We start from the raw sequence: 24,663 nt of genomic DNA on the forward strand, positions 1-24,663 counted from the left end.
TCTCATCTCATAGGCAACTGATTCTGCCACTCTGGATCTACCTTGCTCTGCTTGAAAAAGCTCTTCCCCCTCAGCCACTGCCGATACGCCTTGTACCGCTTCTTCCCCGTATCCTCCTCCTCGACATCAAGCGGATTCTCCTTGACACGCAGGAACTCCTCAAACTCCTCAATGTCCTCCTCGGGAGTCTGGAATTTCGTTCCAGACGCCTGGGGGTAGTGGTGGTGATGGGGGTGCGGCGACGGCGGCGGCACATCGTTGTGCATGTGGGGATGCAGGCCGTACGACTGCGGGTACGAGTACGAGGGGGCGTGGGAAAAAGGCGTGCTGACGGACTGCGAGGTCATGGGCCGCACGTGCGAGGCAAACGAGCGGACGGACGAGGCGTCGGTGTCGTGGCGCGAGTGGTGATCTGCCAGCGTGATTTGGATGCCGTCTTCGTCAAAGTCCTTGGGCGCGGAAATGCTGCCGTCCGTCACGGACAGGTAGTCGTAGTATCCCATGGCGATGGGGTCGTCGGCGCTGGGCATGTCGCTGCTGACGACAAGCGGCAGGTTCAGAGGGTGCTCGATGTAGCGCGAGTACTCGTCTTCTTCGGTTGGTGCGACCGAGGGGTTCATGCTGTTCTCGTAGAATTGGCGGAGGGTCCATTGGTGCACGAGGGCTTTGTCGGCTGGCTTGAAGCCTGGCTTGAGCGTCGATGAGAGCCCTGTTGATGTTGACGTCGAGTTGTTCAGTGACTGGTACGCTGATGTCGTGGAGCCTGACATGTGGGTTTCAAAGTGCGGATCCCGGAGGATGGATTGTCGGGCAGGCTGGTCGGCTTGGGGCACATTGATATGTAGGTTTCTTCCGCGGTGCGCTGGGAAGCGGCTGGGCCTTGATTCGGTTTCGCTGGATGGGTCAATGATGGTGACACCCTTTCGCAGCCCCTTCTTTTCGTCTCGTCCTTGTGCATCAAGCTCCTGTTGCTTCTTGCGAGGTACAAAGGGGGACATGTTTTCTTTCCGCGTTGGATACGTCCCGTCCCTGCTGTCGCGTCCGGGCCGTGGCTTGGCTAGTCGGAAGGCAAAGATCTTGAGGTAAGACGAAATGGCCAATGGTCGGTAGTACTCAAGCCAATAGTCATCACGGAAGCTGATGAAGTCAAAGGCAGTCTCCTGCAATGGCCGTGCTGGCATAATCGAAGGGGGCAGCGTGCGCTGTTGAAGATGCGCAAGAGTATACCAGTAAATATAGTCTCGTCGATTTCGCTCAAGGGCCGTTTGCGGCATCTGGTGATGAAGGTAGTAGTCAGTTGATAGGTCCCACAGCATTGGCTGCCCCTGTGAATAGGTATAGTATCCAAGGAATAGGTTGTAAGCTTCTTGACGCTGCGAGTCCAGGAAGGAGTTGTGATAGTATCGCTTGAAGCTTTCAACCATGTCGCGTGAGCTGCTTTGCCACTGATTGATCTTTCGGTATGTGGCCATGGTATTGACAAGGTGTGATCCACCATACTGAATTGCAATGGTGTCGCCATGGCCGTGGAACATTTGCGTAAACAGCTCGACACAATCAGAATCGTACTCGACAGTGTTCCCGGAAATGACACCCAGAGCTTGCAGCTGACGACCAAGCGCTCGCTTCCCGATGACAAACTGTGCTGCGTTGGTTCGATCCAAACAGTCGATGCAGTTTGTTCGGGCGACACCGTTCTGCACTTGGGGCTCATCAAACTCGATGTCACCATTCCGGAAGAAACCCGTTTTACGCATCACCTTCTCAGCAAGATTTTCGAGCGTGGCTATGACATCCTGTCCTCTTGTTTTTGCCGCTCTAGACATGTCAAATGCCTCATACAGTATCTTTTTGTCCTTGGGTAGAGATTGATTCAGGTAATCAACAGCGTGCTTATATGCATGCAGCAGCTTAGACTCTCGTGGCGTTCGTTCTCGAGCCTTGATCAGATTCAGGACATAGACAGGAGCTCCGTATCGTTCGAACAAGTTGTCAAAGTGTAAGGCTGCGGCGCTGTAAAAGGGATCAACAAGGTTGAGATCGATGTCAGGCTTGGGTGTGACGCCAGTGTTGTCTTGTGTCCAGTAAAGCGGTATGCTACCCCGATGCTGCACGTACGATGTGTAGTTGGGGTTAGCGTATAATCTTGGCCCAGGCGCATGAAAGGACGTCGTGGTTTGCTCGGATACAATCTGCTCAGTCTCAACATCGTTTGCCACATAGCCCAGGTCGTTCGTTCCTCGCTTCAAAAACCGAGCACCAGCAAAGAACCTAGATCTTCGAGCAATGATGGTGAGATACACTCGTCGACCAAACACGTCAAGTGAAGACTGGTCAACGTAGCCGTGTATGATTGGATGACACCAGTCGTACATATTCTTCAGCGCATCGCGCGCGGGGTTGAGAAGATGGTGGTTCCAGACAAACATATCCTGGTAGTCGCGATCGGGATTTGTAATGCCTTGGTTCATTGCATTTCGCTGCTGGATGATATTCTGCTGCAGGCTTCTCGTTATGTTGTACGAGTACGCAAAGTAGAACGACCGCGTCAGGTCCATGTTGTTGAGAATCGACAGGAATCTCGCCTCTTCTGGATTCCTGTCTTTCTGGTATTTAGATGTTGAACCCGTTGTCAGAGGAATCATCTCTGTCCCATCGATCTGATAGATGTAGTGACCGCCTAGCATAGCCACTTGCGATCTCTTAGAGATCAAGAGCATGTAGTAAGCCTCGGTGAAGCGGATGAAGCCCAGCAGCCCCCAAGTACTGCATTTCAACTTCATGCCTCCGGTTGCCTTGTTGCCGTCAGCTATTGTGTCCAGGAGCTGGTGCATCTCTCGCCGATTGTACACTATATCATCTTCGAAGATGTTCAAGTGCCCCGGCGCAGCTGTTCGATCGATCTTCAACACGCGAAACTGCTTGTCTGTAATGTCGGCACCGATGAGGTAGAAGCGGGTACTGGTTTCGTAGAGAGAAAACTTGTGCATCCTCTTGATGCCGCTTTCGCCCACATTCTGGTATGTCGAGCCCTTGATCTTGTGCACAGTTGAGGGCGTCGACGGTCCATGGAATGCTACATTTACATTCGGGTTCTCCTCTTCACCGCCAAATTTCGTAGACTCAGACTCTCTTCGGGGCTTCCCACTATGGGGCAGCTTTTCCAGGTCAGCTTCCGGCTTGAAGCTGTTGTCATGTTCAAGCGGCGACATCTGCGGGCTTTCAACAACAGTTGGGGCCTTCTCAAAATCATCTAACTTGTCCTGGTTGGTGCTTTCGTGCGATGTCGTTGCTCTGGAGGCCACTGAACTGGCCCGCTCTGGGGAGTCCAGCGTGGGTTTGGACTTTTCCATGATTAACTATTAGTTGGGGTTTAAAGCTCGGACGCGATATAGCGAAAGGAAACGGGTGTCATGTGGTCACGGCGTATGCGTTGGCAACTCAGAGTAGCAGGCTGTGCAGATGATACATGTCAGATAAAAACCGCGCTCACGCTTCTTCTTGAGCTATACCTGACGGAAAGAAAGTTAGGCGGAAGCGCTTGTTTAGGCGGTGAGCCCTATCGTACTGCGAAAGAGGTGTGATGCTGGAGGTTCCCCACGGGTTCCCGGACACGGAACGCTTGGCGCACGTCAATGCACCTATCAACACGCCTACTAGGCGGTGCACTATACCCTCTCTGAATGTGTACAAGCGGACTTATTAAGCTTCTCTAAATTAAATAAGATTAAATGCCGATATCTAGAGCATATAAGTAGGCTTTTTCCTCTCTCGCCTCGTGCTTCCACCCTCCTCCAGGGGCACACCTGCATATATGGCGCTACCGCCCTCCTTCAGTTTCCTGTTCTCTTTCACCAACACCCATCTTAACACCGCAGCGAACACCGCAACAGACAACATGAACACAGCACAGATGCTCATACCCTTGACAAAGTATGGCGCATCTTCGTCGGGAAAGATGCTTGTGCCAACCAGCGGCCCCATTTGTCCAATCCCATTCAGAATGGCCATCCCAGCACCCTTCTTACTGTCGCTTTCTTGGTTGTTGAGCGTCCATGCTATAATGCATGTGATCGCGCTAAAGAATCCAGCAGCAGCAGGGAAGATGGCTATGTAACGAATCATCGTGTTCTCAGATTCGAGATAGCCAGCAATTGCGATTGTGCCGTATCCAACCGTCGCAAGTAGGGAGTGCAGTATGATGAAAGTCGAGCGCGTCTGCAGCCGATCCGAGTACCATGCAGTTGCGAGCACGACAATAAATGCGAACAGGTACGGAGGCGCTGATAGGCCTTGGGCGGTGATTGATTCCCAACCCATATCCTGAATGACCGTGGGCAAGAAAACCGGCATTGAGCTGAACGCAACATTGCAAGAGAAGAACATGAGCGCCGTTAGATAGGCCTTTGGGTCCTTCAGAGTCTGGAGCACTTCGCGGAAATTGATACCTCCTCTTTTCCGCTGGCCCTGGTACTTCTCGTCTTGATCGTCTTGGACCTCGGCTTCCTTCTCTGATCTTAGTCGCATCACGGCCACCTCGCGCTGTCTCGGGCTTAGCCACTTTGCAAGACCTGGGCCGTCTGGTATGAAGTCCCAAGCCCAGACAGCAGCTATGACAGACGGAAATCCTTCGACTAGAAACAACAATCTCCATGGGCTGAGCGGACTATGTTCCCCGATTTTGGTGATGGCATACGCCAAAGCGCCGGAAAACGATGCCGAGAGTGGACTTGCACTGACAATGAACCCAGTCCGAAAGGCAATCTCGTCTCGACGATAGAAGAACGATAGGTAGAAGGGTATACCTGGGCTGAACGCGGCTTCACCGATACCCAGTAAGAGCCTCAACACGAAGAGGAAAGTGAACGAAGTTGCTACCGCTTGGAGCGATGCTATAATTCCCCAGGACATGATACATACGGAGACGTAGATGTGTGCCGGTACGATGCGATAGCTAACTACAATTAGCAATGTTCCAGACTTTGGGTGGCTGAGACGGACAGGAGCATCATCCATTCGAATAGAATGTAGGACATGTAAAAAGCCCACAGCAGCCACTCATATTGATCAGAGTCAATTTTCAGGTCATCTGCGAGGCCGGCTATGCGCGCATTGCCAATATCTGCAGTTTCTGTCAGCATCCATCTGGTGTGCCTCCTGATCCCCATTGTACACGCCCCTGACGCAGACATGGCCTGTGAAGCCCATTGGATGCAGGATCTACTCACTCGACCGATCCAAGAAGCTCAACATGTACAAAAAAGCCATGGCAATGACTAGCTTGCGATCGAGTTTCCTGCGGACTGCCCGGTCCTCATCTGGGGTGTATAATTCATAGCTTTGAACCGAGTCGAGCGATGTGCGTCGAACATTATGTAGCAACGCTTCGTCAGCCTCGCCAGCTTCGTCTCCCAGCTCTTCTTTCGAAACAAATTCTTCGCGCGAGGAGACAGGTCGCAGCTCGAACGCGTTCGGTTCGTCGATCATGGATGGGCCATCGGAGGAGTGCGAGGAGCGAGGCAGGCGTGCATTCTTGGACGAACTGCTACTTGCGCTAGAAGAAGAAGCTGGTTTGAGCGGTGGGCGGCGGGACGACGACGACGACGAAGACATGTTTGCTGTTTCTTTGTTCGCAGAGAGAAGAAGAGTCCCGCATGGGAATCAAAAAGGGATCACATCGAACGAGCAGTAAGCCGAAATTTCCGACATCCAACCATTGCGTAGGCTCAAGGATGCCAAAAGTCCTCCCCGTAAGCCCGCGCGATCCTGGTAGGGCCTTCTTGGATGACGCGGTGGGGCTCGTGCATCCTACTACCCCACATGTCAGGGTAGCGTTCCCTGATCGACATGCCCGTCAGCGCATCCCTTGAAACATTTGAGCTATTAGTCTTGGGAACTACTTCAACGGTGCTTGTTATTGTTATTCCCGTCTGATAAGCTGATAGCCAGGATCAACGTGAAGCTTGCAAAAAAAAAACCCATAACTTGTTGAGGTTTTCGCTGCTCTCCTATTCCGGAAGCCTGTACGACATCTGTGCTGATGAATACGATGATGCCACTGTATGAGCATGCACCTAGTCATATATGGACCTTTTGCATCTCTACATCATGCATGTTGTTCTGGTTGATAATTAGAGCTCTGCAGTCTCTACTCACCGCTGAAGACGTAGATAAGTATCAGGATATGATCCAAAACATGCAATCGGAAAAGACGCCTTCGATGAAATAGTAATCAAATTCATAAGCCTGCAAACACGCCAATATCTTTCGGCCCTTGGGATTGTGTCTATTTTGGCAACTGCCAGTCCTTGTAGCTCCACTTCTCGGACACGGTGTACTTCTTCTGCTTGGCGTATGGAATTTGCCTCCTGGCCTCCACCTTGCCTTGAAGCATCATGTTCCTGAAGCGGTCTTTGAGCAGGTTTCCTTCCGGCTTGAGAAGACGCAGCGAGTCTCTCAGCTCATCTGGGAGTACAACTTCGAGTGGAGCTTCCGGCAGCCTGGATCATGTCAGCAAACAGCGCAGCTTTGAAATGGATGAGGAGACTTACGGAGCCTTTCCGAACTGCTTCTTCCTAAGCTCCACCTCCTCGCCGTCATCCTCAAATTCCTCGGCGTTCTTCTGCTCAAGAGCCTGGCGTACAGTAGCCCTCGCTCTCTCCTTTTCCTCGACACTCTTCGCTAACCTCTTGATCTCTTGGAGTTGCTGCTCTTTCGCCTTCATCTTTGCCTCATGTTTGGCCTTCCTTTCCCCCTCTTTTCTCTTCTTGATCTTGTTTCTCTGGGATGGTGTTTTCCTCTCTGGCCTCTTCTTCTTGGCTTCCTTGTTTTCACTGTCACTGAAGCCCTCCCACTCGCTCTCCCAGACGCTCTCTTCACCAGAGTCTGATTCAATTTCAGCAGCAGCCCGCTCCATCCGCTCGGCCTCTTCGCGAGCCTCTTCGAGACGCTTCTTTTCGGCCTCGACAATCTTGTCAGACTCGCGCATGAGTTCGTTTTGCCAGTCCTCAAGCAGAGGGTTGTATGATTTTCCGCCAGCTGGCTTGCGCACTGCTGGAATGGTCTTGCCGGACTTTGCTTGAGAGACAGGTGCGCGCTTCAGAGTCTTGGGCTCGACCTTGGGCTTCTTCTCTTCCAGGTACTCAAACTTGGGATCCTTCCTGGCTTCCTGCACTGCCCATGGGTCATACATGGCATCGCTGGTCTGCACCACATCCTTCTTGACCTGCTCGCCGCCATAGGCAATGGCTCTTAGCCTGTCGTATTCTTTGCTGGAAACCTTGGCCTTCTTTCTCTTGCCATCATCAGCGATATCCGATAGACGCTTCCTAGTCGAAACAGCAGGAACGGCAGAGCGGCGAGCGAGGATCTCGTCGACCTTGAGAGGCTTGTGTCGCTTCGCAACAGATTTCTGGATTTCGGCAGAACCAATGGTGTCAACGGCGAAAAGTTCATCGGAGGTCTTTTCCGCGACCACGCCACTGTAGGTTGTCAGCAAAGTACAGAGGCTGCAGCAGGCGCAACACATACCCGTGGATTATCTGGTCTCGCACTTCGTCGAGGCCGGACTGGATCTGTGTGACATCGACATTTTTGCGCCAGGCCTTCTTGCCCTTGCGGCTGGACTGCTTGTACTGCGCCGGCGCTGACCCTGTGTCTGCCATTGTATCTGAGCGTCGTTATGCTGGGGCGCCGTGGGGATGTTGAATGTCGCAAAAAGTTCGATCCAAAATTCCGACGCACCACGCGCACGGACTATCTGAGAGGACCCACCGCACCCCTGCAACTCTCGGTAGTCGGTCAGGGTGCAAGGCGGCCAGGTTCGACCAGCACTCCTATTCAGTCACCGCACCCCCGCTAAGATACACCAGCCGCAACCTCGATTACTGTCGATACGTGCGATCTCTTGCTTTTCCTTCTCTCCACTCCCCCAGGCTCTCTCGGTTTCCCTCCATCATGGTCCAGACAAGCTATTCGAATCCGCTCAAGAAGTTCAAGTGAGCTGTCCTCCGCGGCGACCATGCAGGTCATATACTAAAATGCTGTAGGCTTGTATTCTTGGGCGAACAGAGTGGTACGCATGCTCCACACAAGTGCAGCCGTCGGGCCACATATACTGACTGAATTCCTAGTCGGCAAGACATCTTTGATTACCCGGTTCATGTATGATTCGTTTGACAATACCTACCAAGCGACCATTGGCATCGACTTCCTGAGCAAGGTGCGCCTCCAGACGGACCCTCCGAGCGCTCTGTTGTTGCGGGATATTTAACGTCGACTGGCAGACTATGTACCTCGAAGACCGAACGGTCCGCCTACAACTGTGGGACACTGCTGGCCAGGAACGATTCCGCTCGCTGATTCCCTCGTACATCCGCGACTCTAGCGTGGCCGTGGTTGTCTACGATATCACCAACAAGAAGACGTTTGAGAACACGAGAAAGTGGGTCGACGACGTGCGAGCTGAACGAGGCAACGATGTCATCATTGTGCTTGTGGGAAACAAGACCGACTTGAACGACAAGCGCGAGGTGACAACAGCCCAGGGCGAGGAGGAGGCCAAGAAGAACAACCTGATGTTCATTGAGACTAGCGCAAAGGTTGGACACAACGTCAAGGCACTATTCAAGAGAATTGCGCAGGCGTTACCGGGCATGGAGGGCGAGGGTCAGCAAGGGCAGAGTCAAAGTAGGTTGCCGAGGTCGCCTCTTGGCACGCGCCATGCTAATCCACGGCACAGTGATCGATGTCAATATCAACCCCAGCCAGCCCGCGCAGGAAAACTCGTGCTCGTGTTAGAGATGTCATGCCCATTCAGCAATCGACTTTGGTTTATTCGCTCACAGCGTATTGTAATTATTTGGGATCACTTGCAAGTCTGAGCAAGGCATTGTCAGCAAGGCGTTTGGACATGGGCTGCATGCATGTTTAACGTCGGAAACGTGTTATCTGTACTATACCAGGGGCGTATCCGTGCGAGCTATGGCATGACGTCAATGAAGCGACGCCCGGCGCTGTGGGATTCTATGCATTCAAAGCCCGCCTGCCACCACTTGTACCAGCCCACGTGCATCATCATCATGCTGAACCGGAACGCCGACCGTGAGAGAGATATAGAGAGAGAGAGACCACATGGCGCCATTACATATACAAGAGTGTTACATGGGGTCGTGATGAGAGAGTGAGAGAGAGAGAGGGGTTCCGTAAAAGATTGCTGAATTGATCAAAGAACTATCGTCGCAGCGACTTTTACTCGAGATCACCTGCCGAGCCAGCCTCGGACGGTGTCTTACTGCCGCCGACCGGGATCGAGGTGTCCACGGCGATCATCTCGGCTAGGATGTCCAGGACGGGCTGTGTCGTGTTAGCAGGCTCTGAGCAGAGTGTCGCGGGCAGCGGGCGCGCTTACCTTGGGGACCGTCTTGTCGTAGATGTTGATCAATTCCCGCGGGTTCGGGTAGACCTTCAGTGCGCGGTAGAAGCATAGCGCCGCCTCGACGTTGTCGGCACCTGGCCAGCAATTAGCACTCTGTGATAGCCGTGCCCAACCGGCGAACACGATCATGGCATACCCTTCTGCACCATTCCCTCGCCCTGGGCAACCTCCTGCATAAAGTATGCCTCGACCTCCTCGGGGTCCTTGGGGAAGCCCTCGTCGTTTGCGCGCTCGACCGCCTCTCGGATGGCCCTCTTCTGCTCGGCGCCCTGTGCCTCGGCTTCCTCCTTGGCCTGTCGCTCTGTTCGCTTCGACTCCTTCTTGAGCTGCTTGCGGAAGTCGGGGTCGTTCCGCCGCTTGTAGTCAAAGTAGGCGGCATATGCGAGAAGGCCTGTGACTATCGTGCCGGCGCTAATGGCCGCAATGGTGGAAGGTTTTAACGACGAGTTGGACATGGTGGCGGCCGAGAGTGTGGAATTGAAGAGCGCTTCGGGGCGGACAAGGCACGACGGTACACCTGGGAAATGGAGCGGCGATGGCGGTGGTGCGGGTGTGTGTGGTGGTCAACTTTTTCCTCGAAGTCAGGGAAGGCACGATTCTACATGGTGGTGGGTCCGAGCTCGCACTCTCGAACCGCGGCGCCCCCCCATGCATGCATCATGCGCCGCACCGCCGCTTACCTGTCACTTCTGCCTGCTGCTACTACCGCTGATACTAACACTACCACAGCCACCACCACCACCATCATCCCCATCAGCCCGCCCGTTTGCTGTCCCGCGCCCCGGAGGCCGTGGTTGCTGCAGCCGCCATGTCGGAGAAGCAAAAGGGCATCTCCCTCCGCAAGAAGCGGGGGGACAAGGCCAAGAAGAATGCGCCCCCGACCATCAGCGCGCCGCGACAGATCAGCGCTCCTATGCCCGTGACGGTAGCTCCCTCGTCGCTGCCAGGCTCGTCGCGCCCCTCGAATGAGTCGAGCCGCTCCAGGACCAGGCCAGATGGGCCTCCGCTGCCGCCGCAGGTGAAGCCGCAGCGGCCTGACAAGACGGCCGACCTGGTCAAGAGGCGGTACTCGCAGAAGGTGACAACGGGGCCCCCTGGCGACTACCGGAATCGAGGGCCCAGGCCGGAAATGCCCAAGATGCCCTCGCAGTACAGGGACGACAGGGAGCGCAGCCAGACGAGAGAAGGGAGGCCGCCAGGGAGCTCCGGGGGCCGCGTGTTGCAGGTCGATCCGCGCGCATTGAGGGACCCAAACCTGCAAGTAGAGCAATGTGAGGCTGGCGCGCTGGAACACACTGCGACCGAGTACTGATCAAACACATGCAGACGTGTCCACCATCCTCGCAGACGCTTCCGAGGCCGACATCAACCGCTACGAAGACGAGCTCCGCAAGACGAAGCACCGCACTTCTCTCGATCTCCAGCACAATGTGTACCAGAACCGCACGCAGTTTATCAAAATCAGTAAAGAGGCAGAGAAGCTCAAGGGCGAAATGCGCACCCTGCGCCAGTTAATGGCCGACCTGACCACGACGCTGGAGCAGACAGCATCGGCCACTGGCGCCAACAGCGATGCCGCAAGCTCGCGCAGAGCCAACAGAAGCTCAATTGGAGACCTCAACCAATTGCGAGCAGGCCAATTGCAGCAGCTATACAGGGATGTTGAGGGCTCGCAAAAGTACCTGCCTCCTATACCCGGGCGATTTATTGTGTGGAGGTCGGGGAAATGGTTTCAGCTGGATTCTGCGACCTTGAAAGCAAAAAGAAGAGTCAGATTGCTCCTGCTGAATGACCATCTTCTAATCGCTTCGGAAAAGAAAGCGCGCAACGATTTGCCCGGTCAGCGTGATGGCAACCGAGTGAACATGGAGTTTACTGCACAGCGATGTTTTCCGCTACAGGATACGCATGTTACGAGGACACCCGAGGAGCGCATCATCATCCGTGTTGGCGCGGAAACATTTACATACGATACCAAGAAAGAAGACAGTGGCGACAAGTCCGCTTTCGTTGCGACCTTCCGCAAGACCAAGGATGATTTGCGCAAGAGCCAAGAGGCCGATGTGCAAGAAAAAGACCGAGCTCAGGACTCGTATAGTCGTATGCTCGCGCGTGACCCTACGCTCATGAACAAGATGGAGCTTCTGGATAACCTTTCTGATGGCATCAATAACGAGCAATCCAATACCTTTATTGATGTTGACGGCCAAAAGCGCAATGTTCGATGGGTAGAAAGTCAATTGGACGACTTGGACATTGAGATTGCGCTTCAGCATTTCGAGGAAGCAGTGGTCAAAGTCGACCGGCTCAAGTCATTGGCAAAAAATATCAGAGGCAACGAGATGGCAAAGACCATTGTGACGTACAAGGTCAACGAGCGCGCTGCCAAGCTGGCAAACGTTCTAGTCAAGCACATGGTGGAGCATAACAACTGGTTTTCTTCGGTCAGACAGCATGTCACCTGGGTAGTCCAACTTGGTTTCGAGGACAGAGCGCGAGAAGACTATCTTGAGGCTCGCGGTAACCTTATCAAGACCCGTTCACGGTTCGTCGCGTCCTTCTTCGTTCGTAACCTTCTGCTGACATTTCTCTCAGTCAATGCGTTTTCGAAGGCAATCTGCCCGACTACATCTTCCAGATCTCGTACATTTACTTTACTGTTATCAAAAACACTGTCGATATGTTCCAGAAGTGTTTCCCGCAACAACTAATGTCTGCGTGCGTCAAGTGGGCAAAGGAGCATATTGATCAGTTCAACATATTGCTGAAAAGACAGCTCAGCAGTGTGGAGGAAGGCGGAAATGTTTGGAATGAATGTATGACGCTGGCGCACGAGCATGCGGAGATGCTTAGGGAGGTTGGGCTGGATTTCACAGAGTTGGTTGGTAGGGGAATCAACGAGCAGGATGGCGAGGGTATGCAAGCCGCAGTTGGATTAGGAGTATCTTCTTAGGCAGTTCCAGGAAACATGCCAAGGGCTTCCAATGGATGCTTGCTGCCCGTGTCACTTGGCTACCTCGATTTCTAGTACATATTTTCTACCAATATAGACCCATATATAGAACTAAATTAATGTATCTTTAAGTATATTCTGAAGAACAAAGAGCGACGTCTTGTTATGTCTAGGTAGTGTACTTAGGTTCCATACCCATTGGAAGTCGAAAAGCCATGCGTTTATTGTATATCCCTCAAGACCCAAGGTAGATATAGCAGCATTGGAGCCTCACGCCATTCAGTCTTTCTGTTTCTGGCGTGTGGCCTTGTATCGAGTGACCCACTCTCGGTCTACGCGTCGACGCTCCTACCCCTTCTAGCGCTAGAGTTCACTCTCACCAAGACTTTCTCAGACTCACCTTCACCACAAACCTTGATAGTTCTGCGAAAAAAAGACGCTAACCATGGCTGTGTGTCGCACACAGTCACTCGCCTATGATATCACGCCTTCACTGAGGATTTAAAGACAGCCGTGGGACCCTTCTTGTCAACATCTTCTACTACTCCTACACTCTACAACATATCCTGCGACGCCAGAAAAACCCTCGTTCCAACAACAGCACCCACGTGTGTCTGCATTCATCGAGATGCCTACCGAGGCCGAGAACATCCAGTTCCTCTACCTGGTTTTGACGTACGATAACAATCCCACTGTAAGTCATGGCCCTCCGTTTGTCTACAACAGCATTACCAACTTCGCCCTTGAACATCCTACCCATCAAGCATTAGGCTAATCGGCGGTAGATTGATTGGGATGCTATCGGCCATGTTCTCAACCTCAACAAGGGCGCGGTTACCAAGCGTTGGTCGCGTCTCAAGAAAGCCATAGACCAGGGAGAGACGCCCAGTGCCTCGGCCTATGGCTTTCTTTGGCTCTGCGTTAAGCATAGTACACGTGCAAATGTAGGTTTTAACCTTCCCTCTCATCGTAAATTTTCTCAACAACTCGAAACCGCGACTGACAGCAACGCAGGCCCCTAACTGGGAAGCCATCGCCAGCAAATGCGATACTACAGCTGGTGCAGCGTCCAAGCGGTACTCTCGCATGAAGAAGGCTTTCGAAGAGAACGTCACGGCTCCAAACACACTTCCAAGCTCACCAGTCAAAAACACTCCTGTCAAGCCCAAGAGCACTCCCAAGTCCGCTGTCAAGAAGGGCACTAAGGCGGCCGAGAATGATGCAGCATCCCCGAGCGTCAAGCGCAAGCGCTCAACCGTCAATACACCTGCTTTGACTGCTGACGCAGATGAGAAGTTCAAACCAGAACCCGACGAGGAAGACGATGAAGAGCTTTTCGATGTGAAGCCCAAGCGTGTCAAGTCCAAGAGCACTACCAAGATCATTCCCAAGCCTAAGCGCAAGACGGTTGTCAAGAAGGAAGTCAGTGCAGATGAGGAAGGCGATGTCTTCTACGACGCCGAAGAAGAGGCCAAGCAGGATGCTGAGGACATCACTCATGAGCGTTAGTCTCGACCCCCCCGGTTTGAATTGGTCTTTTGCAGCTCTGACCATGCGTTTGTATCAAGACTCTGCAGGAGTACGCGCTGGCTCACTGTCCTTTGACAATGTATTTATCTGAGCGATACGTTCTTATGGAGCAATGTGAGCATTTTCGTTCACACAGCAAAAAAGCTGCTAATGCGATCTTCAATAGGGACTCTACAGTGGCTCGAGGAGTGTGTCTCAATTTGGGGGAAAGCGATGCGATATGGGCTGGATGAATGAAGTAGGAAGGTTGAATGATTGAAAGGAAAGTCTAGGTAAAGGTTTGCATTTGAGAAGGGATTGATTAGTATGGGTAATATTCACGGCGACTTGAGAGATAGCCGCACATATTGGGCTACGACGTTCAGATGGAGCGACTTGCGTATGCGGTTGCATTCTGAATTCCTTGCAACCTTACAGATTCGCTAGTAATTCAATCTAAGGCTTCAGAAGCAGCTTTCCAGTCGTCTTCCTGCTCTCAATGTCCTGTGTCGCCCTCACCACGTCGCTTAAATCATAAACATCGTGAATCTTGACATTTAGTCCATCCTTTTCAATAAAGTTCCACAACTCGTTTGCAGCAGCCAAGGCTTCCTCGCGGGTAGCGAGGTAGTTGAACAGCGTAGGCCGGACGAGCTTGATGTTCTTCGCCGACAGACGGCTAGCAGTGTATCAGCAATGTTGCTCCAGAAAGATTCGTGCATGTTGAACAGAGAAAAAAGGGGAAAGGGAAACTTACGCAAGAGCAAATCCTTCCACAGGCCCGGACGCGTTACCAAACGAACACATGGTTCCTTTCCGCCTAACGACAGCCAGCGAGCTATCAAACGTCGCCTTGCCAACGGAATCGAAAACCGCGTGAACGCCCTCGCCACCCGTAATCTCAAGCACCTTTTTCACAAAAACGCCTCGGTCGTCCTCGTGGTACTCTAGCAGCACCTCTGCGCCGTTTTCCTTGGCCAAGTTTCTCTTCTCCTCCGTACTCGCCGTCGCAATAACGCGTGCGCCAACCGCCTTGAGCAACTGGCACAGCCACAGGCCGACGCCGCCAGCGGCGGCCGTAACAAGGATCCAGTCGCCCTTTTGCACGGGATACGCCTCACGAATCAGCGTCACGGCAGTAAGCGCCTGGAGAAGCGATGCAGCAGCTACTTTTGCGGAAATCGAGTCTGGGAGAGGCACCGTGTACGTGGTAGGCACAGCCACGTACTCTGCATATGCAGAACTAGCCATGTAGGCTACTCGCGCTCCGGGCTTCAGGTCGCTGGGAACATTGGGGCCTGGAGCTGCGATGGTGCCCGCGCCTTCGCGGCCGAGAATGTAGGGATAGCTTGGTGCCTTGTAGACGCCTGAGCGGAAGTATCTGGTTGAAATGTATTTGAGCGATTGATTGCAAGGGGTGGAGGAGAGCCAAACTCACGTGTCGATGTAGTTGATGCCGATGAACTCGTTCTTGACTAGCACCTCGCCCTCCTTGGGTTCAGGAACAGGTACATCCTTGTACTGCAGGACTTCTGTTCCGCCCGTTTTCTCGATATACACCGCCTTCATTGTCTTTGGAAGCGAGGCCATGGTTCGGATACTGAGTGGTAGCGCCCTTGAGCCGAAGTGCGTACTAATAGCTAAGAGTCGGGTTGATGCAATTGTTGGTCTGCAAAGCAATTGAGTCGAGCGGAATGCTTGCAAAGCCAAGTTCATGTATTAAAATTGGAATTGACGGATGTCCTACTAGATATTGGGGAGGGGGGGGAAATTGTCGTGATGATAAATACAGATGGCTTTGCCCCGCTCCTCCCCACGCACGCTCTCGTTTGGGGATTCGGACTACTCGGACATGAGGGGCTATGCGACGGTTGCATGGGAAAGCATTTTCAGCACGTTTAGAGGCAGTTTGCTATCTTCAACTCGTCTGGAATAGATGCTATTATTTGATGCAATCTTTCAGATATCTTCAACATGTAAAATAACATTGCTCAGAAACCGAGTTCTCATGTTGTAGATTGCCATTTTTGGTGGGGATGTTCTCTCCGACTTCTCCGCCTGCCCCGAGAGCCCCGCAGACGTCACCACATATCGTCTTATTCCGCAATATTGCGACATGCGTTATGATACAGCGCTGTCGTTGGTTTTATATTAGAGGTTGGTGTGATGCATCCCCAGTTCCTGTCCGGTACTTGCTAGGGCGTATGTCATGTGAAGGGCGTATGGGGTTACCGAGGCCTATGTATATGACCGTGCCGATATCGCTTGCCGTGAGTTTAGCACCGAATGCTGTATGTAAGCAATGGCTGTTTTTAATACCGAAGAGAATCTATTTTTTTGTTATCGAATATAATGCGTGCGATGTGATCTCTCTGGTTAAAGCATGGAGGGTTTATCGCCCATTGCCTAATCACCTTATACTAGACATGTATTTCTCCAGGACCATACTGAATATCCAAGGAATTCCCTTTCTAAATTTCTAGTCTTATCATTCATCTCTGGCTATATGAGTCAAGATATTGCAACGAAAATTTTAAATAAATTGAGGTAAATGTCTAGAAAGACTCTAAGACAGATATCTTGGTCTAGCATTGACACGTACTACATCTTGTCTTAAGTGAGATCCACCACTCTACTTATCGTTACAAGTGTCAATATTAGCATGAATGATACGAATTCGTTATGTAAATGGAAATCAAGCTTCCATAATCCCATTAGTAACCAACTCAACTCTTGTCTTCACCTGCCAAAATAGCATCTGCATTACAACCTCTCAACACAGCAAGGCCAGCCTTGCAAGATATCTCTTGGATTAAGTTTGCTGATTACGAACATTCAACGAGCACAGATGCAAATGTTAGTAGGATAGCGAGATCGTGTGTCTTATTAGTGATTCACGATAATGTATAAGCCGAGAAGGGAAAACGTGCAAACGCTTTGGTCTTTACAAAAGCTCAGCCTCAATTACAGGAACCTCCACCTCTCCCACTTCCCTCTTTCACCACCAGCAACTAGGTCTACGCTTTTCCACCATGTCTACCACATATACGACTCATATCCCTCTCGAGGTGCTACAGGCATACGCAGTGAAGCATTTCCTCAAAGATTTCGCCAAGCTCCCGCCGCATACAAACTGCAAGACGGAAAAGTTTGGAGACCAGTTCAAGTTGCGGGTAGGTGAAGCACGCGCCATTAGCAAGTTCTCCAAACCCTATCTCAAGCCGGAGCCTGTTTATGCCGTGGTGGCCGGGAGCGGATTTGAACTGCGGAGGGAAGACGCAACCAACAGTGTCATCTCACCACACAACGTTGTCTTCGATGCACCATTCTGTTACTTGTATCCGCATGGCGTACCCTACTTTTCAGTGCGAGATCTGCACATTGTACTCCGCTACTATTTCGAGTCGTTTGGCCAGTCGGTACCTGTCGACCCGGCTCGTTCTGAATTCCTGCTATATGCACAGCAGCTTCGGAGTGCGTGTGCCAAGATTGCAGATGGGCAAGCAACAGGCACCGAGGAGAGGGAAAGCATTGCAGAAGGTAAGTTTTCCATCATGCATCGTGCACTCACACTGACAAGTAGCAGAGAAATCCGACATCACCACGGTATGCAAATATTCTTAGCTCCTGATGTCTCATACAAGCTTACTAATAAGGAGAAATAGTTTGAAGATCAGCTGCAGCGTATGCATGCTTGTTACGAAGCTTTCAAGGTACAAGCGCTCAAAGATGAGGTAGCGCTTGGAGAGTTGGAGCTTCGAGAACAGGAATCAAAGTTGGAGAAGGAAAAACTTGAATGTAAGTTGAACACAGAGTTGAGGAGGGCTAAGGAGGAAGCCGTCATGTGGAAGAGCAGATATGAGAGGCTTAGAGAGGCTATCTTCGCCAGTCTCGGTACTGTGGAGTCGGACAAGGTGAACTGAGTCAGTGTCTTGAATGTCAATGGAACGCTACTATGGGATGAATAGGTGACGTCTAGTCAACTCGTAGTCGACGCGCCATGTTCAAAAAAAGCGGAATTTAGGGCTGCTGGAAAGCTTGCTTGATAATATCTCAAGGGCTTTGAATTCTGTAGGGATAATGCTGTTTTCGTGATACGGGCATTGATTGTGGTCACAGACAATCTTGGGAACAAAGACGTACCTTGTCTCCAATGACAACACCGTACCCATTTTCAGTCATTGACCTTGTGCGCAGTATATGAAACTTGAACAATGAAATTCAAGTACTTTGTAGCACTCGTGTGGACTTCTGCTGTGAATCATCTGGGTTTGAGCCTTGAATGTGTCCATGTCATGTCCTGTGTCGCACATGCAAGCCCCGTTGTTTCTAGTCGCGATCGAAGTCTAATATAAGAAAGCAGGAGATTGGTATTTTGTAATCTGAACCCCAGAAAGGCCACTAAGCCCCAATCGCAGATACCCACATAACTGTGCAGAATGCCATTCGCCAGTTACTCCGAGCTCGCAGCCTATGCCGAGGCTAACTTTCCAACCGCGTTCCGAGCGCTACCCGATCCAAACACATATGCGATTGTCAAATCGAGCCCTTTGGGACCGAGAGTCAAAATAGGGTATTCATCCGTAGATTCACAGTCCGCTGTCTGGGCGCTGCTATGGAGTTGCCATGGCCAGATCACATACATCGACGGTGATGGATGGATCCCGGTTGGCAGTTTCACGCTTGAAGAGCCCTACTCCCAGCTATGGGATGGAGAGGCACAGCAGAATGCGCTGGGCCATCCAGATGTATTTGATGCCTTCATCAGGTATAGCATCATGGCTATGGGTCAACCAGGGTACCTTCAGGTATCCAACAACCCACTTCGCTACCATTTCCAACCAGTATTCCGAGAACTATGCGAAGGATGGCCCAAGGCCTCCCTTGCTGATGGAGACAATGGAGAAGAGAATACCGCAACAGTAGACCATCCAGATATGCTTGTCTCGTCAGTAAAGCTACATCACCTACTGTCAGAGATCGAGCGACTAACGCTCCAGTCCAAGACCTCCCAAGTACTTCTTGAAGTCTTTGAACACGCCCACAGACGCAAACATGGTCAACACCGGCGGCGCGCCGCGAAAACTAAGAGACAAATTAAAGGACTGCAGTATAAGCTTTTGTTCGCGAATTGGGCGGCACAAGGATGGATGATCAAGTACGAGAGGTTGAAGGAGGATTTGCGGAAATTAGCTGGAGAAAATTAGGATACTTGATGTGAAAATGAGCCACACAAATAGAAACCCCCCCCCCGAAACTATCCACCGAACAAGCGAAGATGTGGTTCTCACCATGGGTGTACTTGTTCCATTGAAATCCCAATCGCAACGTCCACTGAAGTAATCGTCTCGTCACAAAATGGCAGGCCAGGGGGTTGCCACGCTCGTGCTCGCTCGCTTGTTTCCCACCCCAACCCGTCACTATCACCCACGCGGCCGGCAAGCAAACCAAGTTCAGCGGCGCCACTACGTCATCGCTCAACAACAGCCGCAGACATCAACAACCAAAATGCTCTCTCATCGCCCGCGCTACTACATAGGATTCCCCACTCCTAGCACGATACTACAATTGCATCCTGCATATCCCTACTGAGTTGCTACTTTTGTTTTTCCAATACATTTGTTTTCTTTTGTGCGTGCAGGATGAGCGCACTACTATCCTCTATCCTAGCGCCTATCGCCTTGCCGCTAGGCTCATTTCTAGCTATTCCAATGCTGAGCTCGTGGTCGACCAGCTTGAACCTTATATTCCTATCTGTCGCATGGACAACAATTGCCGCATCGTATTCTCCGCTGCAGCTGGAACTCGTCGCGCCGCTCGTCTTGCGACTGTCCTTGTACATTATCCCTAGCCTGGCTTTTCTTTTATTCGACATTGGCGTGCCTAGCCTTGCTGTCGAGTTCAAGTCCCAGGGGAAATGGGGGATCCCGAGTAATCAAAAGGGAGGCGCGAAAGTAGTCCGGAGAGTAGTAGCGTGGAGCTGTGCCAATGTGTTGCTCACGGTTGTGTTGCAAGCGGGCATTGAGTTTCTCGTTACGGATGTGTTGCGCATGAAGAGCCTATTACTCATCAAGGGCAGTAGGTGGGGACTCAATCACTTGCCAAACCCGTGGATAATGGTCAAGCATGGCATCATTGGCCTGGTTTCGCGGAATGTAAGTTGTTGTCTTTCGTATTACCAAGTAGATTTGCACTGACGCACAAATCAGGTCCTCCAATACTACATTCACACTCACCTTCTGCATTCGCCAACTGGTGGCATCCTGTCAGACCTCCACCAAAGTTGGCACCACAGTATCCGGATCCCATACTCTTTTGCGGCAAACTATGACCATCCCATCTGTCACCTCCTGCATCGCTTTGTGCCCCTGTATCTCCCAGCGATCGCACTGCGGATGCACATATTAACTTACCTCATCATGGTTGGACTTTTTAGCCTAGAAGAGACGTTTGTCTACTCCGGCTACAATGTACTCCCATCGACCATCATGTTGAGAGGTATGGCACGTCGCGCTGATGCGCATATGATGAGCGAGGGAGAGGGAAATTATGGCTGCCTGGGTGTGATGGACTGGTTTCATGACACGACCTTGGGCAAGGATGTTGTGGAGGATCTGAAAGCGGAGATGGACAAGCACAATGTGGAGGCCAAGGCTGGAAAGGCTTTTGAAACTGCAGGGGATGCGGCAAATGGGTTTGCGGGCAAATTTGGAAGATCCAAAAAAGGAAAAGGGAGGAAGTGAGTGGCATATCAACATATACTGGGCGCACAGAATGGGGCAGTACAGATTGGCGCAGTCAGTCCTGGGATCATGGTTTGCTGTTGGTTTGATACCCTTACGTCATATTGGATGTAGGTAGTTCGCGTGGCAGCCGGTGCAGGGATCGGTCGAACAATGTAATGTCTGTATCTCTATTCCTTGCATCAGTACTCGATTACCGCCCAGTATGTACCGCGCCAATTCAAACGCCCAACTATGACATCACGCAAGCGGAGACCAAATGTTCACTTCTGGACCGTCTCAGATTCGCTTGCTCGTTATAAAGTCTTATGGTAAATGCCTTGGCGGTATCCTCCATGAAAAAAATTGGCTGCCCTGCCGCTGCGGTTCTTGGTCCTCGCTAGTACGGCTGCAGTTTGCCGAAGTCATCTTTCATCCCATGCACTGAACGCCGAATGCCCGATCGTTATCCGTCGCTTAGAAGACCATCGCGTGAGGCCTGTCTGAGCTGCGGAGGCTGAAGCTGGCACCGAGGTAGTCAACGAGGTGGGCCTCCTTCTTGATGGTGGCCAGAAGAGCCTTGTCGACGGCCTTCTGGTCCTCGACGCGGTCCTTGGACGTCTCCTTCTTCTGTTGCACCCGTTAGTCTTGTTTGCGCGGAGCGCTGTCGTCGTGGTTACGCACCTCGGGCTTCTCGCCCTGCTTGAAGAAAGCGTCCTCGCCGGGCTTGTGGGGGGCCTTGTCCTTGGTGAAGTAGCCGTCTTGGCTGGCCTTCTCGATAACCGACTCGTCTACACCCGCGAGGTCGACCTTGGTGGAGGTGGCAATGACATATCGGGCGTTTACTCGGCGCAGGGGAACACCGTTAACTTTGAAGGGACCAGTAACAAGGAGAACACCCTGGGCAAGGTGCTTGAGGACAACAACGCGCTTGCCACGGAAGCGACCAGCAAGGAGGATGACGACGGTACCGGGCTGGAGGGACTCGCGAACCTTCGCAGGGCGAACTGTCTTGCGGGCCTTTGGTCGCAGTTAGCGGAGCTCCAGAAGATGCTCTACTCGCCAAAATTCCGCAATGGCACGCCCGCTGCGTGCCGTCACACGGAGGGTCCTTGCCAATTCCCATGTAGTCCTTCTCTTTCAAACTCCCATCGCTATCGCAAACGTACCTTCTTGGGGACAGCGACGTCCTCAGCAGGGTAGTACTTGCTGGCCTTTTGGCTGTGGTGCGGTATCGACCTCTCCCCCTTGGAGAACGTCTTGGTGGTGGGCTTCACGTCCTCTTGTTTGGCCGCCATTTCGTTTCGCTGTGGTCGTTAGTGCTGGTCGGTGGTGTTGGCGATGGAGTCGATTTTCGTGAAATCCAGTGTGTGCCAAGCTGTCCAATCGATACGCGCGACCGGGCCGAGCATTGTTCCGGTGGGCACGGAGCTTGCCGCCGCGTCGCCGCCAGCTCCACCGAAGAGGCCCAGGCAGCTTGAACATCATTGTCACAACACCACAAAGATCCCCACAAACATGTCAGTTCAGCCGTTAATTACCTTCAAGGCGGGCCAGTGCGAGCTCACGGTAAGCTGCATCCATGTCTCCCGATCGCCTTCCCAACTCTAATCGCGTAAACAGCGCCGAGATGGCAACCAGCAGACGGTCAAGCCAATACCGACTCCCGGTTACGTCTACCTTTACCAGGGAGAAGATGGTTTGTCTACAGCTGCGTCATCCCGCGCACCCACTGACGCCTCTAGAATTCGTGCACTTTTGCTGGCGGCCCCGTGACAGGCCTCTGGACCAGTCCGAGCTTGACCTCATCATGATCCCCGGCGACGGCTCGTTCCTCCCATACACCGGCAAAGAGCCCGGCGATGATTCCGAGAACATCAGATCCCCCACCGACGGCCGCATTTACGTCCTCAAGTTCTCTTCCAGTTCACAGCGCTACCTCTTCTGGTTACAATCCAAGTCGGAACACCCACGTGGTGCTGCCTGGTTCAGCGAGCGCGATCAGAAGATTGGCCAGATTGTTGATCTTCTCCTGACTGGTGAGGAGATTGATGTGCAGGCTGAACTTGCAGGTCTCTCCGACTCGCACGGCGGCAATGATGAGGACGAGACGATGGAAGACGTAGGCCACTCATCTAGCCGAAACCGCCACGGTAGCACCGGAGGCGCAGGAGCTGATGCTACTGGCGGTGACATCCGAGAAGAAGGCGAGGAGTCCCGAGAAGGTGGTGCTGATGGTGGCAGAGCGTAGGTTCCGTCTATTTGTATCGTATGCGGCGTCGTGGCGCAGTGGACTCTTTGAAAGCACCGAAACTGCTGTGGAAGACTGTGCCAGTCTCTTTTAGAAACACTTCTCCAAAGATATCCTGTTACGGTACGGCGTTTGGGAAAGAAGCATAAGCCCATCCAATAAGAATGGTATATTGGCGCTGGCTGCTCATGTACAACAATAGAAAATAAGCATCATGCTAAGCCTCTCACCGGCCACGCCACGGCGCTCGCTCTTTTGTTTTTCTAAGCTTCACGATACTGAGCACAGCGCTAACGTTCCGACAGAGCCGCAGCAGGCGATGTCTCCGCTATTGTCTCAAACTTTATGGATTCGCTCAAAGGTGGAAACATGGGCGGCAGCTCGCAACGCCAGGGTGCATCTGCCCCGTTCACTACCCTCCTCGACCTCCTGTGGCCTTCACACACCGTTCCCACTGTTCAAAACGCATCTGATGACATCATCGACGCTCTGTGCGCCCAGCTTCCCACAACACCCTTTCTGCTAGAAGCCGAAGTCGAGGACGTTGATCAAATCGACCCCAACTCGGAGACTGCGCAGATGGCCATCCAGACGCTGAGCCGAGAGGAGAAGATTGATGTCCTAAGCCGGATTCTGCGTGCGCCACAACTGCGGGCAGCGCTGGGTAGCTTGACCGAAGCGCTCAAGACAGGTGCTCTGCCGACAGTCAGCCAAGCCCTGAACGTCGACGTCGAGAACGGCGGTTACATGCGGGGCGGTGCCATGCCGCTCGGCGGAGGCGATGCAGTCAAGGCGTTCCTGGACGGCGTCAAGAAGACGGTTGAGAAGGAGAAGAAGAACAAGGGAGGCGATGAGATGGACACAAGCTAGATGTCGCAAAGACGCGACAAAGAGCTGGATGTGATGCATCACGGAGTGAACGACTGACCCATGACTTACGGTACATATTGGAAATGATGCACGGCACATGCATAGCATTGCTCAGGAAGAATGGATCATCTTGATCTTTGGTCCCCGCTACCTCCCCGTTATCGTGTATGAAGTGCTGCAACATTGCCTCGCCTCCCATCCCACTCATACCCTCTGATCTCATGCCATTCCTTCAGCCATACCCAGTGTACACCCACATCTACCCACCAAACCGTTCCCTAAACCCCGAAATCCCACTCAACTCTTCCAGGTCCTCTTGCTTGACTCCCACATGGTCATCCTGGTACTGGCTCATCCACGCCTCACGATACCCACTCCACTCTGGCTTCAAATAGCAGCTCCGACAGGGTACGTTGCCGCGCGGCAGATAGTGCGAGAAGTAGTAAGGGCACAAGTTTGGTTTCTGCGTGCTACAACAAAAAGGCACATGAATAATCAATAATCCAGTTATTATTTCATCCGGGCACACGCGGTGGAGTTCATGAATATTTGCAAAGAAGGGTGGTGGAAAGGGAGGACGAGTGCGAGATATCTGACTTACCTATAGTTTTCTCTTCGTTTTGAGGATACGAATACCATGCGTCCGTGGAAAGATAGTGGCTGCACCGTGGAAGATGTAGGAGAAGGCTCCCGCGACGATGTAGGTGTCGGTGTTGTCGAAGATGAAGAAGATCTAGGCGGCGTGTAGGCAGATGGTAGTGTTGCGGGCTGTGGATGAGTGGCTACGATGCGGAATGCGCTTTGCTGGTGTATCGGTGGCCAGGACGCGACTACGCGTAAGGGCGAAGGGTAGACTGCAGACTGAGACTGAGACTGGTGGGATCTGTCGGTTATGTCGCTTCTTCGCGCGGCTGCGGGTGTA

General features: G+C 52.4%; 12 protein-coding genes across 12 annotated transcripts; 7 read left to right on the forward strand and 5 right to left on the reverse strand.

Moving 5' to 3' along the window:
• Positions 1 to 2: 2 nt before the first annotated feature.
• Positions 3 to 5,613, reverse strand: SETTUDRAFT_153669 (uncharacterized protein; the record flags this gene model as incomplete). The annotated part of the gene is made up of 5 exons (XM_008027271.1): positions 3 to 3,359; positions 3,675 to 3,679; positions 3,789 to 4,954; positions 5,002 to 5,122; positions 5,229 to 5,613. 5 exons carry the CDS (start codon positions 5,611 to 5,613, stop codon positions 3 to 5), a joined length of 5,034 nt encoding a protein of 1,677 aa, XP_008025462.1.
• A 582-nt stretch (positions 5,614 to 6,195) lies between these two features.
• Positions 6,196 to 7,689, reverse strand: SETTUDRAFT_163022 (uncharacterized protein). Its single transcript, XM_008027272.1, has 3 exons — positions 7,531 to 7,689; positions 6,552 to 7,481; positions 6,196 to 6,500 (listed from the first exon to the last, which is right to left on the reverse strand). The coding sequence occupies exons 1-3, from the start codon at positions 7,662 to 7,664 to the stop codon at positions 6,287 to 6,289; spliced, it is 1,278 nt and encodes a 425-aa protein (XP_008025463.1). The 5' UTR covers positions 7,665 to 7,689; the 3' UTR covers positions 6,196 to 6,286.
• A 267-nt stretch (positions 7,690 to 7,956) lies between these two features.
• SETTUDRAFT_19417 (uncharacterized protein) lies at positions 7,957 to 8,799 on the forward strand (the record flags this gene model as incomplete). The annotated part of the gene is made up of 5 exons (XM_008026719.1): positions 7,957 to 7,997; positions 8,049 to 8,074; positions 8,133 to 8,221; positions 8,286 to 8,688; positions 8,741 to 8,799. 5 exons carry the CDS (start codon positions 7,957 to 7,959, stop codon positions 8,797 to 8,799), a joined length of 618 nt encoding a protein of 205 aa, XP_008024910.1.
• A 450-nt stretch (positions 8,800 to 9,249) lies between these two features.
• SETTUDRAFT_19418 (uncharacterized protein) lies at positions 9,250 to 9,891 on the reverse strand (the record flags this gene model as incomplete). The annotated part of the gene is made up of 3 exons (XM_008026720.1): positions 9,250 to 9,354; positions 9,410 to 9,510; positions 9,573 to 9,891. The coding sequence occupies 3 exons, from the start codon at positions 9,889 to 9,891 to the stop codon at positions 9,250 to 9,252; spliced, it is 525 nt and encodes a 174-aa protein (XP_008024911.1).
• A 297-nt stretch (positions 9,892 to 10,188) lies between these two features.
• On the forward strand, positions 10,189 to 12,482 carry SETTUDRAFT_163024 (uncharacterized protein). The gene is made up of 3 exons (XM_008027273.1): positions 10,189 to 10,707; positions 10,763 to 11,981; positions 12,032 to 12,482. Exons 1-3 carry the CDS (start codon positions 10,245 to 10,247, stop codon positions 12,387 to 12,389), a joined length of 2,040 nt encoding a protein of 679 aa, XP_008025464.1. The 5' UTR covers positions 10,189 to 10,244; the 3' UTR covers positions 12,390 to 12,482.
• A 535-nt stretch (positions 12,483 to 13,017) lies between these two features.
• Positions 13,018 to 13,898, forward strand: SETTUDRAFT_31212 (uncharacterized protein; the record flags this gene model as incomplete). The annotated part of the gene is made up of 3 exons (XM_008026846.1): positions 13,018 to 13,083; positions 13,175 to 13,333; positions 13,404 to 13,898. 3 exons carry the CDS (start codon positions 13,018 to 13,020, stop codon positions 13,896 to 13,898), a joined length of 720 nt encoding a protein of 239 aa, XP_008025037.1.
• A 456-nt stretch (positions 13,899 to 14,354) lies between these two features.
• SETTUDRAFT_89567 (uncharacterized protein) lies at positions 14,355 to 15,488 on the reverse strand (the record flags this gene model as incomplete). Its single annotated transcript, XM_008027274.1, has 3 exons — positions 14,355 to 14,577; positions 14,656 to 15,279; positions 15,337 to 15,488. The coding sequence occupies 3 exons, from the start codon at positions 15,486 to 15,488 to the stop codon at positions 14,355 to 14,357; spliced, it is 999 nt and encodes a 332-aa protein (XP_008025465.1).
• Positions 15,489 to 16,930: 1,442 nt separating this feature from the next.
• Positions 16,931 to 17,821, forward strand: SETTUDRAFT_31214 (uncharacterized protein; the record flags this gene model as incomplete). Its single annotated transcript, XM_008026847.1, has 3 exons — positions 16,931 to 17,438; positions 17,482 to 17,504; positions 17,564 to 17,821. The coding sequence occupies 3 exons, from the start codon at positions 16,931 to 16,933 to the stop codon at positions 17,819 to 17,821; spliced, it is 789 nt and encodes a 262-aa protein (XP_008025038.1).
• Positions 17,822 to 18,337: 516 nt separating this feature from the next.
• SETTUDRAFT_31215 (uncharacterized protein) lies at positions 18,338 to 19,105 on the forward strand (the record flags this gene model as incomplete). The annotated part of the gene is made up of 1 exon (XM_008026848.1): positions 18,338 to 19,105. The coding sequence occupies one exon, from the start codon at positions 18,338 to 18,340 to the stop codon at positions 19,103 to 19,105; it is 768 nt and encodes a 255-aa protein (XP_008025039.1).
• Positions 19,106 to 19,609: 504 nt separating this feature from the next.
• On the forward strand, positions 19,610 to 20,641 carry SETTUDRAFT_88198 (uncharacterized protein; the record flags this gene model as incomplete). Its single annotated transcript, XM_008027275.1, has 2 exons — positions 19,610 to 20,053; positions 20,108 to 20,641. 2 exons carry the CDS (start codon positions 19,610 to 19,612, stop codon positions 20,639 to 20,641), a joined length of 978 nt encoding a protein of 325 aa, XP_008025466.1.
• A 79-nt stretch (positions 20,642 to 20,720) lies between these two features.
• SETTUDRAFT_163028 (uncharacterized protein) lies at positions 20,721 to 21,955 on the reverse strand. Its single transcript, XM_008027276.1, has 3 exons — positions 21,790 to 21,955; positions 21,305 to 21,640; positions 20,721 to 21,250 (listed from the first exon to the last, which is right to left on the reverse strand). The coding sequence occupies exons 1-3, from the start codon at positions 21,916 to 21,918 to the stop codon at positions 21,098 to 21,100; spliced, it is 618 nt and encodes a 205-aa protein (XP_008025467.1). The 5' UTR covers positions 21,919 to 21,955; the 3' UTR covers positions 20,721 to 21,097.
• Positions 21,956 to 22,138: 183 nt separating this feature from the next.
• On the forward strand, positions 22,139 to 23,852 carry SETTUDRAFT_41397 (uncharacterized protein; the record flags this gene model as incomplete). The annotated part of the gene is made up of 4 exons (XM_008026926.1): positions 22,139 to 22,189; positions 22,244 to 22,319; positions 22,366 to 22,867; positions 23,177 to 23,852. 4 exons carry the CDS (start codon positions 22,139 to 22,141, stop codon positions 23,739 to 23,741), a joined length of 1,194 nt encoding a protein of 397 aa, XP_008025117.1. The 3' UTR covers positions 23,742 to 23,852.
• Between the last annotated feature and the right edge of the window lie 811 nt (positions 23,853 to 24,663).

This window comes from Exserohilum turcica, assembly GCF_000359705.1.
Source record: "Exserohilum turcica Et28A unplaced genomic scaffold SETTUscaffold_2, whole genome shotgun sequence".
Taxonomy (NCBI): domain Eukaryota; kingdom Fungi; phylum Ascomycota; class Dothideomycetes; order Pleosporales; family Pleosporaceae; genus Exserohilum; species Exserohilum turcicum.